This window comes from Protopterus annectens, chromosome 11.part0 (genome assembly GCF_019279795.1).
Source record: "Protopterus annectens isolate FY-2018-M chromosome 11.part0, PAN1.0, whole genome shotgun sequence".
Classification (NCBI taxonomy): domain Eukaryota; kingdom Metazoa; phylum Chordata; order Ceratodontiformes; family Protopteridae; genus Protopterus; species Protopterus annectens.
The window spans coordinates 952,847,898-952,860,712 of record NC_056745.1 but is presented as its reverse complement, the minus strand read 5'-3'; the positions used below and the strand labels follow the sequence as shown (position 1 = coordinate 952,860,712).

The 12,815-nt window shown below is 37.7% G+C and overlaps 1 protein-coding gene across 3 annotated transcripts in view; it reads left to right on the top strand.

The window, feature by feature from the left end:
* DMTF1 (cyclin D binding myb like transcription factor 1) overlaps window positions 1-12,815 on the top strand; it is an 884,631-nt gene that overhangs the window by 798,956 nt on the left and 72,860 nt on the right. For all 3 annotated transcript variants that reach the window (XM_044088345.1, XM_044088344.1, XR_006366980.1), the window contains one exon: window positions 7,440-7,584. In XM_044088345.1, the coding sequence (XP_043944280.1) occupies window positions 7,440-7,584 (145 nt within the window). The remainder of the gene's footprint in view (window positions 1-7,439; window positions 7,585-12,815) is intronic.

The following is a 12,815-nucleotide window of genomic DNA, read 5'->3' as shown; positions in this document are numbered from 1 at the left end:
AATCAGAGTCATCAGATTCATGTATAACATCAGTATCTTTGTCTTTATTTTTGTGTAGCAGAGATTAAGTTTTCTAATATATAGATATAGATCTCATAATAAATCGGGTAAGTGTGCCCTCTGTGAGGGTATGAAAGAAAATTTGCAGTACTTGTATATGTTCAGTTGGAAAAATTATGTCTGTCAAGTTAAACACAGTTGCACTCATTTGTTATAAAGTTTTAGAAATGTCAATAGTAGTGAAATGCTGGTCATCATAAGTTCTGAAGTGTTAGACATCATTACTATTTGCTTGCTGTAAAGGTATAGAAATGATCATAGTGAAATGCTGATCATCATTAGTACTAAAGTGCTAGACATCATTAGTATTTACTTGCAGAAGTAGCTCCTGGTAATTATTCTCGTGCCTGTTGTCTGAAGTCTGTGTTGTCCACATCCTCTCCCTCTGCCTTTCCCTCTTTGTAATCCTCTGTGTGTTATATGATTCATTGGTGACATATCCGTGTTGGTAGGGGATAAAAAGCTTGATTGGAATCATCAGAATCATTAATAGGAGAGACAATATTGGAATCAAGCCTGCCTTGTCTTTCCATTCTTACTTGGAGAGGAGTTTGCATAACATTTGTGTTAGCAATACAGCCGTTGCTATGGTAAGACCTTGTAGCATTTTGTATAAGAAACTGACTTTCTTAAAGATTTTCGAAAAGATCTTTTCTGTTTATTAATAGGATATGCCATATCATTTTTATATTGAAATAAATCTCTCTCGAGTTTTGTCTTTTTCTTTGAATCAAAGTGTCAACATGCCTTTTTATGTGTGGAGAGATTCCATTGCAAAAATGTTGGTGGAAATGAAATTCAGCATGTTGAATAATTTCTGTATTAAGTGAATCTATTAACGGTTTCAGGTTATTGAGTTTTTCTTTATTGTCCGCGTTAATAATTTGTGTAGTCTGAAGACCAGTTTCATTATATAAGTCTCTCAAAGTCTTGTAACGGTTAGGGTTAACTGAAGTGTTGTTGGGAAACTTATAAATGCTATGACCTTGCGGAACAATTTTATGAAACAGGCAGGAATCAAGGAACCATATGTCATATTCAGTGTTTTTGTAGGTTTTGAGAAGATGTTCTAGTTTAAAAATGTTAGCTTTGCAAACATCATTGGTGTGAAAAAAAATCATTGTTGTCTCTGTTAACAGCTAACATTTGAGACCCTGTAAGAAAGGGGTTACTATCACATTCAGAGTTAGTGAATGATAGGACATTTTCAACGTTACTCCTAAAAGACGTTTTGTTATTAGCATTCATGTCTTGCTGCTGTAGAAAAGTTGCAGGCAAGGAATGCATGGGTGGTATTTGTGATTGCAAAGAGGGTGCTGGTTGCAAATGTAAAGCAGGTTGTAAATGCATAGCGGGAGGTAATTGCACAGCAGGAGTAGATAACGGCTGCACAGGCAATGCCAGTGGAGCTTAAATAACTGACCTTTGAGTAGGATGTAATTGTTGAAGAAGCTGTAACATCTCCATAAGGCATCTTGTATTTTATAAGTAATGTCTTCAAGAGTATGTATTAAATCCAGCAATTCTTGTGGGATAGATTGTGTTGACAAATCAAATAAATCTTGGTTACTGGAACCCGGTTCAGACATTGCATGTTCTTCCACAGCAGAACTCCAACGGAAAAGAAAATACTATGACAAAACTATAAAAAAATAGGAGAATGTTACTTATATTAAAAACCTTCTAAAGCTAAAAGAAAAAAATACATGGACACTGAGCTGTTATTGAGCTTCTGTTCTTATTAGGTAAAAGAACTTCTTCAGAATACAGTGAATGTAATGGAAACTGCTTAAAATATGAAACACATTCTTTGATAGAAGACGGTAAACAAAACAAATGTTCCAGAGTGAATTATTGTAACCAGTCAACAATACTGTAACAAGATGTTTTAAAAAATGCAATGAACTGACAGAATACAGAGTAATTGCATATCAAGTAAAAGTAAAGCTGAATCGTAACTATATAAAACATATATCAAATGGCAATGCAGAGAATAGTGTAAATATTGCATCAAAGTGGGAGAAGTGGGTGAGGGTGTGTTAATCTTACCAACGAGGAGCACACTTTATATTCATGTGTTCATTAAGCCCTGGGGATGCATCTGCATTGAGGTGCAGCTGCCATTTTAATTCTCTTAACACAAGATATAAGTCGTAGTTTCCAAAGAAGGGAATATATCTGTTCCAAAACAGTAAATTCAGATTTAACAAAATATGAAAATGTTACACTGTGTGGCAAGTGCATTGTTAAAATTAAAAGCTCTAATGGCCCCTAAATGCTCCTTAATACAATCAGTCTACAAGAAGTTTTCCCAATGTAGAAACTGTTACATGAAACACAAATACTTGCATAAACTGCCATGGACGAATGACAGTTATAATATTTGGGAAAAGTAATAGTGTAGTTGCAATGCAAAAAAGTGTATGTATCACCTTTATAAATATAAGGGCATATCACACATATACCACAGCAGTGCATGCCTTTAAAAGTGGTGTTGAAACTAGGTGCTTGGCAAAAAAAAAAATGGGAATCTCTGTTTTCTAAATGCATACGGATAGTTCTAGATTTTTTGAAAGTAAAAGATGGAGAGGTCCCCAAAGATGAACCTATTTGAGGAGAATCAGAAATAATATCCCAATTATTAGAAATAATTTCCCTAATGCTAGTCATGTCTCTAGAAATAGGAATGCTAAAACTAAGAGATCTGTCATCATTAGAAATTCTTCTGACTTGAGGTTGAAATCCAAACTGTAGAATGGGTAGGAATTGATAAAGGAGATTCAGATACCTCAAATTCTGTTTAAACATGAAGATAAACAGGGTTTATTTACATTGATTACTATAAAATACAGCCATCGGATTTGGACCTTGACAAATTTATATTGATTTCCTGGAATGGGAGTTGGAATAGCAAAAAAAAATCTGAATTGTATGATAAACACCTGTAAAGGTAATTTAATCCTAGGCAGTGATGTTAATGATATATTAGATGATTCTGAATCTAACTCAAGCAGAAAATTTAAATTACTGCCTATAGCAAAATCTCTCAAGGAATGGAAAACTACTTTCAATATAAAAGACGCATTTAACTTCAAAGATCAATATTCTTTAAATTTCACCCATTACTTTTTCAATGACGCTACTCAAATAAAAATTTATAAGTTATTAACTTCTCAAAATATTACGTCTAAAATAATTAACTTTAATGTAATACTCTGTCCTTTCTGAGATCACAATGCTTTAATTTTAAAAATAGAAATACATTTTAAAAACCTTACTTTTATTAATAGAATTCCATCATGTATCACCAAAATGATTAAATATAATAAATTGTTATTAGAAGACATAGATAATTTTTTATTATTCAATGAAACTCCTAACTTTAATCAAACAATGATTTGGGGCTCATTCAAAGCATATATCGATGGGAAAACAATTTCATAGTCCAAATATAGACTAAAAGAATGGAACAAAGAATTGTTAGAGATATAGTTAAAATTAAAAGAAAATATAAAAAAGATGAAGATATGTCTGGACAAGAATAAAGATGAGATAAGAAAGTTAAATAAATATAATGAAATATTATCACATAAAATTGAGTTAGCTCTAGAAAGGCTCAAGATAGTGTACTATTCAAGATCTCCTAGACATATAAGAAATATTGTCAAAAGAATTAACTTTCAAACAAGCAATAATATTAAAGAAATTAAAACTTCTACCACAAATAAATTAAAGTCAGATATTAGCAACATCTTAGAAAATTTCAGAAATCATTATACACTCTTAAATAAACCAGATATGAATAGAGGGGAAAATGTATTAGATAATATTTATTCCACTTTAATTAAAAATATATCTCCTTCACAAAAAAGTTATTTATTAAAGTCTATTTATTTGCAAGAAATTATTCAAAAAAAAGTAAAGATATGCCATACCTAATCTCCGTGAAATTATGGAATAATATCTGAAGTATATAAATTATTTCCCCAAAAGATTATAATTATTTTATAAATTGTTTTTCAAATGTACAAGATATAAATCACATCCCTCCTTCATAAAAATACTCACTAATTACTCCAGTCTTAAAAGAAGGTAAGGACTCTCAAGAATGTTTTTCTTATCAACCTGTCTCTTTACTTACTGTTGATTACAAATTATTTATGTCAGTCTTAGCTGATTAAATGAAAGAAATGTTATCAACAATAATTGAGCTACATCAGTCAGGATTTATGTACAAAAGACAAACTGCTGATAACATTAAAAGATTAGTTACACTGATAGATTTAATGAGTAATAAGGAAACTAAATCTTTGTTTATCAGTCTAGATATTAAAAAAGCATTTGACTCTTTACATTGGGATTTCTTATTTAAAGTATTGCAATTATTTTTCTTCCTAGTCTCACTGAATTGCTAAATGATATTTATATAAATAAATAATATGTAAAATTAAGTTCATATACTTCTAATTTTATAAATTTAACTAAAGGAACTAAACAAGGTTGTTCCCTCTCCCTCTTATCATTCACTTTAGCTATTGAAATATTTGCAATCATAAATAATTCAAATACTAAAACCCTAGGTTTAGAATTTAACAAAGACTATAAATTTAAATTAATGTTGTTTGCTGACAATAGTATAATAATTAAAATACCCCAGAAACATTCGAAGAAGAAAATAAAATAAATGGCAATTTTCAAAGACTGTCAAACTTACTTTTTAATAGTGCCATATCAAAACATATCTTTATTAATAAGAAAAAAAACATTAAATGCAACTATTTCATTTCTAGGTGAAGACTCTAAAAATATATTATACTTAGGTATCCACATTTTTAATAAAACAGAAGAAACCATAAATTGTAACTATGAAAAAAAATTCTTTAGCTGATCTCATTAATTCTTGGAATAAAATATACATTTCATTTGAAGATATATTACATATTATTAAATGATTTCTATTCCCAATAATGTTATATATAGCACAATATCTTGCATTACCAGCAAACAATAAAAAACAATAAATTATTTGTAAATGTTTTATGGTACCCAAATAAATATAGGTTAACTATAAATCATCACTTCAGACCTTGGAAGAATGGGGGTTTGAATTTTCCTAACACAGAAACGTATACAAAAGCAGCAGTTATAAAGATGATTCTTAACTGGTTAGCCACATATTGCATATCTAACTGGAAAAATCTACATCTGCAATTATTGAATGTCAATAAGCTAAACTCTTTAGACTCAATAAATACCAAATAATATAATTAGTTTTGGATATGTATCTGTAAATAAATCCACTTATCTACAAGTACCCCATCTAATTCAGCTTACTTAAATTCAGTCTTAATTTTTTTTTAAATAACAATACATACTAACTCAAGTTACAAATGTTGGTTTTAATTTCTAATTCCCTTTACGTTAACTACAAGTTTTATGAGCAAACTGCATCCACGTATTTAAAGTCTTGGAATAATAAACATCTTTATTATGGGTACCAATGTTTTGAAGGGGCCTACATGTAAATCTGCTGAAACTATTCACTTAATATAAACAATGAATTCAATTACTTACAATTAGTTTTTTAACATCATTCCAAACAAAGTTTCCTGTTTTATCCAGATCTGCTTTAGTTGAAATCTCTTTATGGATACTGATGCTATTTGAAATTACTTATAAACATCAAGAATTTAATAATTTAATTTTGAAAATATATCATATGTTAACCGACAAGGGTCATTCAAACTTTGATAAGAATTTTGGAATTTTTTGTACTAAAGAGTTTTCTGTAATTTTCACTGATCAAAGTAAAAATCAACTTTTCCCCCTATTAAAACTACATCTTGGACCTTTATTTGGAATATATGTACTTGGAAATATTTATTTAGATCATTTATAACATCTGCCAGATTTGTTAAAATGAAAAAAAAATCTCTCTAGCTGTTGGAGATGTAGTAAACACACTAAAGCTAATTGGTCACATATGTTTTTTGATTGTTACTTGGTTCAGAATTTCTGTTTTTTTAAAGCATTATGGAATGATACATTTGTTTTAACAAAAGACATTTTTCTCTTTAATGTTCTAGAAATTCATAAACAAAACATTTTCTTATTTAACTTGAACTATACTTGCTGTAGCCAGAAAAATTATTACTAGGAACTGGAAATCTTCAGAAATTAAATTTGAAGACTTTCTTGTTCTTCTAAAGGAAGTTCCAGTTAAAGAAATCAAAGTAAAAAAAGAGAGAATGTATCCAAATTAAAGAATAATCCTTGGGTGAAGGCTTTGGCCCTTATGGAATTGTCATCTTCATCTACTTAATTATCTGGACTGTTGTTAAAATTGTTTTGTTTCAATTACTACCTTATTGGTCTCAGGCTTTTTTATATATTATATATAGTTACAATTTTACTTGATCTTAAAAAATATGATTAATCTTCTGCATTCTATTTAATTTTAAAGCTTACTTTTTTATAATATTTGCATTTTTCTCAAAAATGTTAATAATAATATTTCAGAAAAAAAGTAATATCTGACCCTCCCATCCATATTATAAAGCCACACCCCCCACAGACAAAGTATAATGATTTGTTGTACAGATGCAGACTTACATTCTAAAGACAAATGGACAGTCTGTTACTGTTTTTGTTTTGACTTGAAATCAATGATTATTCTTTTGCATTTAGACTTATTTCACATAAAAAGTAGTACTAAGTAATTGAAGTTTTTAGTACACAGCATTTTCAGACATGCTTGGGCCTCCCTCAGAACCAGTCCATGTCTCTACCAGGAGGCTGGCCTCATTGTTTAAAAAAATGCTGTATTTAAATCCTCATGTTAAGTTCCTAAATCTAAACCTAATTAGTGTCTAGAAAGCTCTTTGGACACTTCACTGCTACTGCTTCCTTACCTCTACATGAAATCAGGCTGAGAGTGCTAGGAAAAATGGAATTTTGTGCTTCACTGATATTCAGTAGGTCCTTAGGGAAGTGTATATGCTTTGTGTCTTATCCACAAAAATGTTTTTTTGAAGTACAGCATTACCGGTCTGCTTGTTAGTTGTTTGCTAAACACTTTTTCGTAGGTAGTTATCACTCTTAAAATCACACCTGCCCTTTGTGCAAAAAAGACGCATGCGCTGATGTGCTCCCATACTGTTATTTAGTTTAGGGTATGATATATATATAGTTTATTTTCAGCCCATTTGTAAAATGTAAGCACTGAATTGTGGCTATTTAAAAAATATAGCAGTAAAGTTAGTGTATTACCTGTGAAACATTCAAGTTTATCTAAAGATTTGTATAACCTGTTTCTGCTGCATGTTCTTATGACAAAAACAATGTTTATTAATAGCCCTATTTAATATGTGTTAATACAGGGTCTTGAATCACCCACTATGGTGGAACAAGTTGATCAGTCTGCAATTGATGAAAGTGTAATTATTGTTCCGTCATCACATGAATTTATTCGGTCATCGGATGACATTGATAGTGACTCAGTTTTACCACTAACAACATTAACAGGTATCATTACTACAAGTTAATTTATAAATATGGATACATATGCTTAAAAGAAGTTGCTTGCATTGACAAAAGATATCAAGATACTGCAGCTACATAATGGTGCAACCATAATGATACTTCTGTAAATAATTGGCCTTCTGATGAGTACCTAAATGATTACAAGGTTGTTTTGCTTAGTATTTTTTTTGTTTATATTGTGAAATATTACCTAGCAGATTTATGACTGTTAACTTGCCTGTTATGCTGTATTTTCTATACCTTACATTTTGGCATACTGAAAAGTCTTCACGGTGATTTCAACATAACAAATGGGCACAGAAGCATTACCAGTTCTCTGATCATATTTAAAACTTGCATCTGTTGACATTCATAATCACCTTGCAGCTTTTCAGACATGAATCAAGTGATATGTCTATTTTCTGTTTTTTATACAACCAATCATTTAACCAAAGCTGTGTATACTCTTAACAAAACATGCTAATGAAGTTTATTAATAGATTCTGTCTGGAAGTAAAATACAATGTGAGAGTGTTCAATCTCACCGTTTGTTCTTACACCTGGGTTCGGAGCCGATCCTCGGCTCCGTGTCGGCCGCCTGCAAGCTCTGCATCGAGAAGAAGCTCGAGACCAACCTAACTCCCACAATCCCCCTCTGCCTTTACCTCAGATCTAGTTTGCCGCTGCAGCGTTCGCATCACTTGATCGAGCTCGAGCACCTAAAGCTAAGATTTAAAGATTTTTTCTTGTATTTCTTGAGAATTATTTTTTCTAAATCATTGTTTATTGACTGTGTGTGTGTGTGATACTGTCTCGAGGATATTCTCGGTTCCAGTTAAAGTTATTTTAACTTTATTAGAGTTTCCCTCGGGGCCTATCCCACCCTTTACAGGAGTTGACTACCGGATAGACTTTTTCTTACTGGATTTGACAATTTAACCGGATTGGACATTCATACTAGACTTGACTTTTACTTTTTACTATCCCTATTGTTAGCTTTATTAAGATGTCTGAAAAAGCTAAGTCTGGGTTTAAACGTTGCCAATGTGGGCAAAAGATGTCAGTTACTGACGATCATAGTTCCTGCGTCTACTGTCTTGGCCCTCTCCATCTGCAAGAAGACTGTTCAATTTGTCATTCTTTCAGTGGGAGGGTCATGACAGATAGGCGCAGGAAACTCATGGATAGGGGTTTGTTAAAACCTACTTTTCAAGAGGCTCTGGATGCTTCAGACCAGGCATCCAAATCCTCGAAGGAATCGAAGACATCGGAGCCCAGGTCATCGGCTCCGAGCTCTTCAGTTAAAGTTCGATCACCGGTTCCACAGACTTCGGGACCGAGTGTTCAACTGTTGTCAGTTTCCGAGCCTCGAGTCTTGGAACCGGTGACGGAGCTCCCTCCCCCGACACTGTTGAGGTCGGCTCCGTCTTCGATTCCTTCGACGCGTTCTTCCAGACCCCTCTCTGACACCGATGTAGACCGCGTGGTGCAGAAGTTAATGGAGAATACGGCCTTATCCAAACTCATCTCGGTCTCCTCTCAATTGGTGTCGAGACTTGAAGGCCTTCCATTATCTCCATCTGTTCCTCCTCCGAGACCTGTCCAGTCTTCGGAGCCGGAAGAAGCTGATCTGCTGATTGTGGAGCCCTCGGTGCCAGAACCGTCCTTTTCTCGGTCGGCTCCGTTCACCTCGACTCCATCGGACCCGGTACCGGAGTCTCGGAGCCGAAGATCCATCCTTGGTTCTGGGACCGAGAGTCGGACCGATGTTTCGGTTCCGACGCTCCCTCTCGGGGCCTCGGCTCGGATCGACTCGGTTCCGTCCTCGGGGTCGATGCCTTCGGTGCCTGTTTCGGGGATTCTTCCCATTTCTTCGGAACCAGGAGATACCTCGACTCGGGACCCGGGGGCCTTCGACCTCATGAGGAAGGTGTTGTCTACCCAGACAACCACATCAGCAGAAACAGCTTCTCCTCCCCATAAAGGACCGTTATCCTCCTCTGCACCCACGGCTACATCTAAGCGTCGAGCACCTGTGTCTCAGCCACCCCTGGAGGGTGCCCCCTCTTCCTCGGAGGCTTCTTCGGATGCTCCCCCCGAAGAAGTCCCTAGGAAAAGATTGTGTAAGAGGAGACACTTAGATTCTCCACAAGAATCTTTGACATCCGACACTGACTTGGATGAGTCAGAAGGGTCCCCAAAGTCACCCTCAGAAGATGTCTCTTTTTCTGACATCTTGGAGATCCTAAAGCAGAGAGGTGATTGGCAATCCCTCCCCCCTTCTGAGGATGAGTCAGTCTTGCTGAAGGCATTTGGTGCTCGCCCTTCCTCCTCCTGGGTCACTCCGCCCTTCGATGAGTTAATGGAGCTGATTGCTCGAAGGGTGTGGGAGACGCCTGACACAGTGGAGCCAGTCCCTAGATAGCCTAATAAGTATATTACTGCACCCCAAGACAAGGCTTATCTAACAAAGGGAGCTCCAGTGGACACTATGGTGGTGGCAGCGGCCACGAAAAAGGAGATGTCGGAATCTTCCTCATCTGTCCATCCCCCTAACAGAGATTCTAGGACTATGGACAGGTACGGGAAGCGCATTTTTAGTTCAGCGGCTTTTTCTATGCGATCCCTGAACTATTTGACCCACTTCACACGACTACAGAGGGATCTAATCAAAGAGTTGGGAGATACCCTCCAGGGTACTACAGATGCCTGCTGTCTCAGAGAAAGTTACAGCACAACTCAATACCCTTACAACCATTGTAAACTCGTCCATGAGGCTGATCTCATACGCAGCCGAAGGATCGAGTAGGGCAGCAGCTTCAGCGATTGCTCTTTGTAGACAATCCTGGATGCGCTTATGTTCATTTGCGGAAGCCTTCAAGTCTTCCTTTACTAACGCCCCATTTGACGGTACCACTCTCTTTGGCCCCAAAGTAAAGGAGACCCTTACCCGGTGTGAGCAGGAGGGAAAAACTCTGTCTGCTGTCGGAGTCCATTTTTCCAACCCATCCAGACTGTACCCCAAAGGGCAACGCGGTGGAAAAATGTGGTTTCGAAAACCCCAAGGATCTTTCCCAGGCACACAGGGTGATGCCCCCTCTAGAGGCAGAGGAGGGGGCAGAGGTGGAAGACGCCACCCTGGTGGCAGAGGGGGTCCGCAAAACCAAGGTGACAGGGATACCCTCCCTGGAAAACCTTTCCAGCACTCCTGAGAGGAGGCCCGGCTGTCCTGCTCTGGAGGCAGTCGGGGGTCGCTTAGCTTTATACCCTCAGGCCTGGCAAAATCTTACTTCAGACAACTGGGTAAAAAGCATTGTTACCAGAGGTTACAGAATACCCTTCCTATCCCCCCCCCATTCCAAAGAAAAGACTCCCAGATGTGCCGCCCCATCTGCGAGACCCAGCAGCTATAGAAATTTCAAAGCTGCTAGAAAAAAGAGTCATCCAACCAGTCCCAGCGGACCAAAGAGGATTTGGAACTTACTCAAGGTTCTTTTTAGTTCCAAAGAAGACAGGGGACTGGAGGCCGATTCTGGACCTAAGCAACCTCAATACCTTCGTCAAGAAAGAAAAGTTCCGAATGGTCACGCTTCAATCGATCCTTCCATTCTTACAGAAGGATGACTGGATGTGCAAAATATATCTGAAGGACGCATACTACCACATCAAAATGGCCAGGGCGTCCAGGGATCACTTGCGCTTCCGGCTGGGAGCCAGTCACTTTCAGTTTCGAGCCCTGCCCTTTGGTCTGACCTCAGCCCCCAGGGTTTTCACCAAATGCATGGCAGTGGTAGCGTCTCACCTGAGACGCCTAGGATTCCAGGTGTTTCCGTATCTGGACGACTGGCTCCTTTCTGCCACCACCCAGCGTCAACTGATACAGGCCAGGGATTACACTCTACAGCTTTGTGTTCACCTCGGAATTTCCGTAAATTTCGAAAAATCTTTACTACAGCCATCACAGCATATCTTATTCATAGGAGCGGAATTGGATACGCATCATTTAATTCTAAGGCTTCCTCCAGAAAGGATAGCTTCACTACAAAGCCACATATCTCTTCTTCTGTCATCCAGAAAATCCCCAGCAAGACTGGTTCTGAAGGTTTTGGGTCTCATGGCAGCTTCTCTCATTGCGATACCATTGGGAAGACTGCACATGAGAGTTCTACAATGGCTACTGTTTGCACAATGGTCGTTCCAACAGCTACCTCTGACACACGAAATTCTGATCACGAACACATGCAAATCACACCTAGTCTGGTGGCTTCAGACTTGAAACCTTTCCAGCGGAAGACCATTTGTGCTACCCACGCCAACAGCTACGGTGACCACGGACGCTTCCCTGATAGGGTGGGGGGGCATCTTTCAGGGACAGACAGTCCAAGGCGAATGGACAAATTTAGAGTACAATCTGCACATCAATGTTCTAGAGTTGAGGGCAGTGTTTCTAGCGTTGCAACACTTTGCTCCCCTTCTTCCTCTAGGGACTATTGCAGTTCAGACGGACAACATGTCCGTAGTCTGGTACATAAACAAACAAGGGGGAACCAAGTCTTATCAGCTATGCAGAGAGGCCATGAGAATTTGGCAATGGGCGGAGTCCACGGGTCGCTTTCTGATCGCAACGCATATCCTGGGGTCATCCAACGTCATAGCCGACAGGCTGAGCAGAGCAATACTGCTGCCTCACGAGTGGTCCCTCAAACAGTCAGTTGTGAAGAAGATATTTCGCATGTGGGGCCAGCCTTCCTGCGACCTCTTTGCATCTCCAATGAATGCCAAATGCAGGAGCTACTTTGCCCTTTTACCCCCTCCAGGGGAAGTCCCCAGGGACGTGCTGATTCACGATTGGCCCCCGGGTCTCCTGTACGCTTTTCCTCCTTTCCCCCTGATTGCAAAGTTTCTGCAGAAAGCCAACAACCTGCAAAGGACGATAATCCTCATTGCCCCATTCTGGCCTCGTCAAATTTGGTTCCCCTTTCTTCTGGCACACCGCATTCGGGGACCTTGGATCCTGGACCCAGAGCCAGATCTACTGACTCACTCGTCAGGGGTTCCCCACCCCTCGCTCTGGTCACTCCATCTAGCAGCTTGGCTGCTCCGCTTCCCTTCTTAGCCAGGTCTGATCTTCTCTCACCTGCAGTTCAGAATATACTAGTGGCTTCTCATAAAGCTTCCACTACAAAGACCTACACTAGTAAATGGAAGTGTTTTGTATTCTGGGCAAATTTACA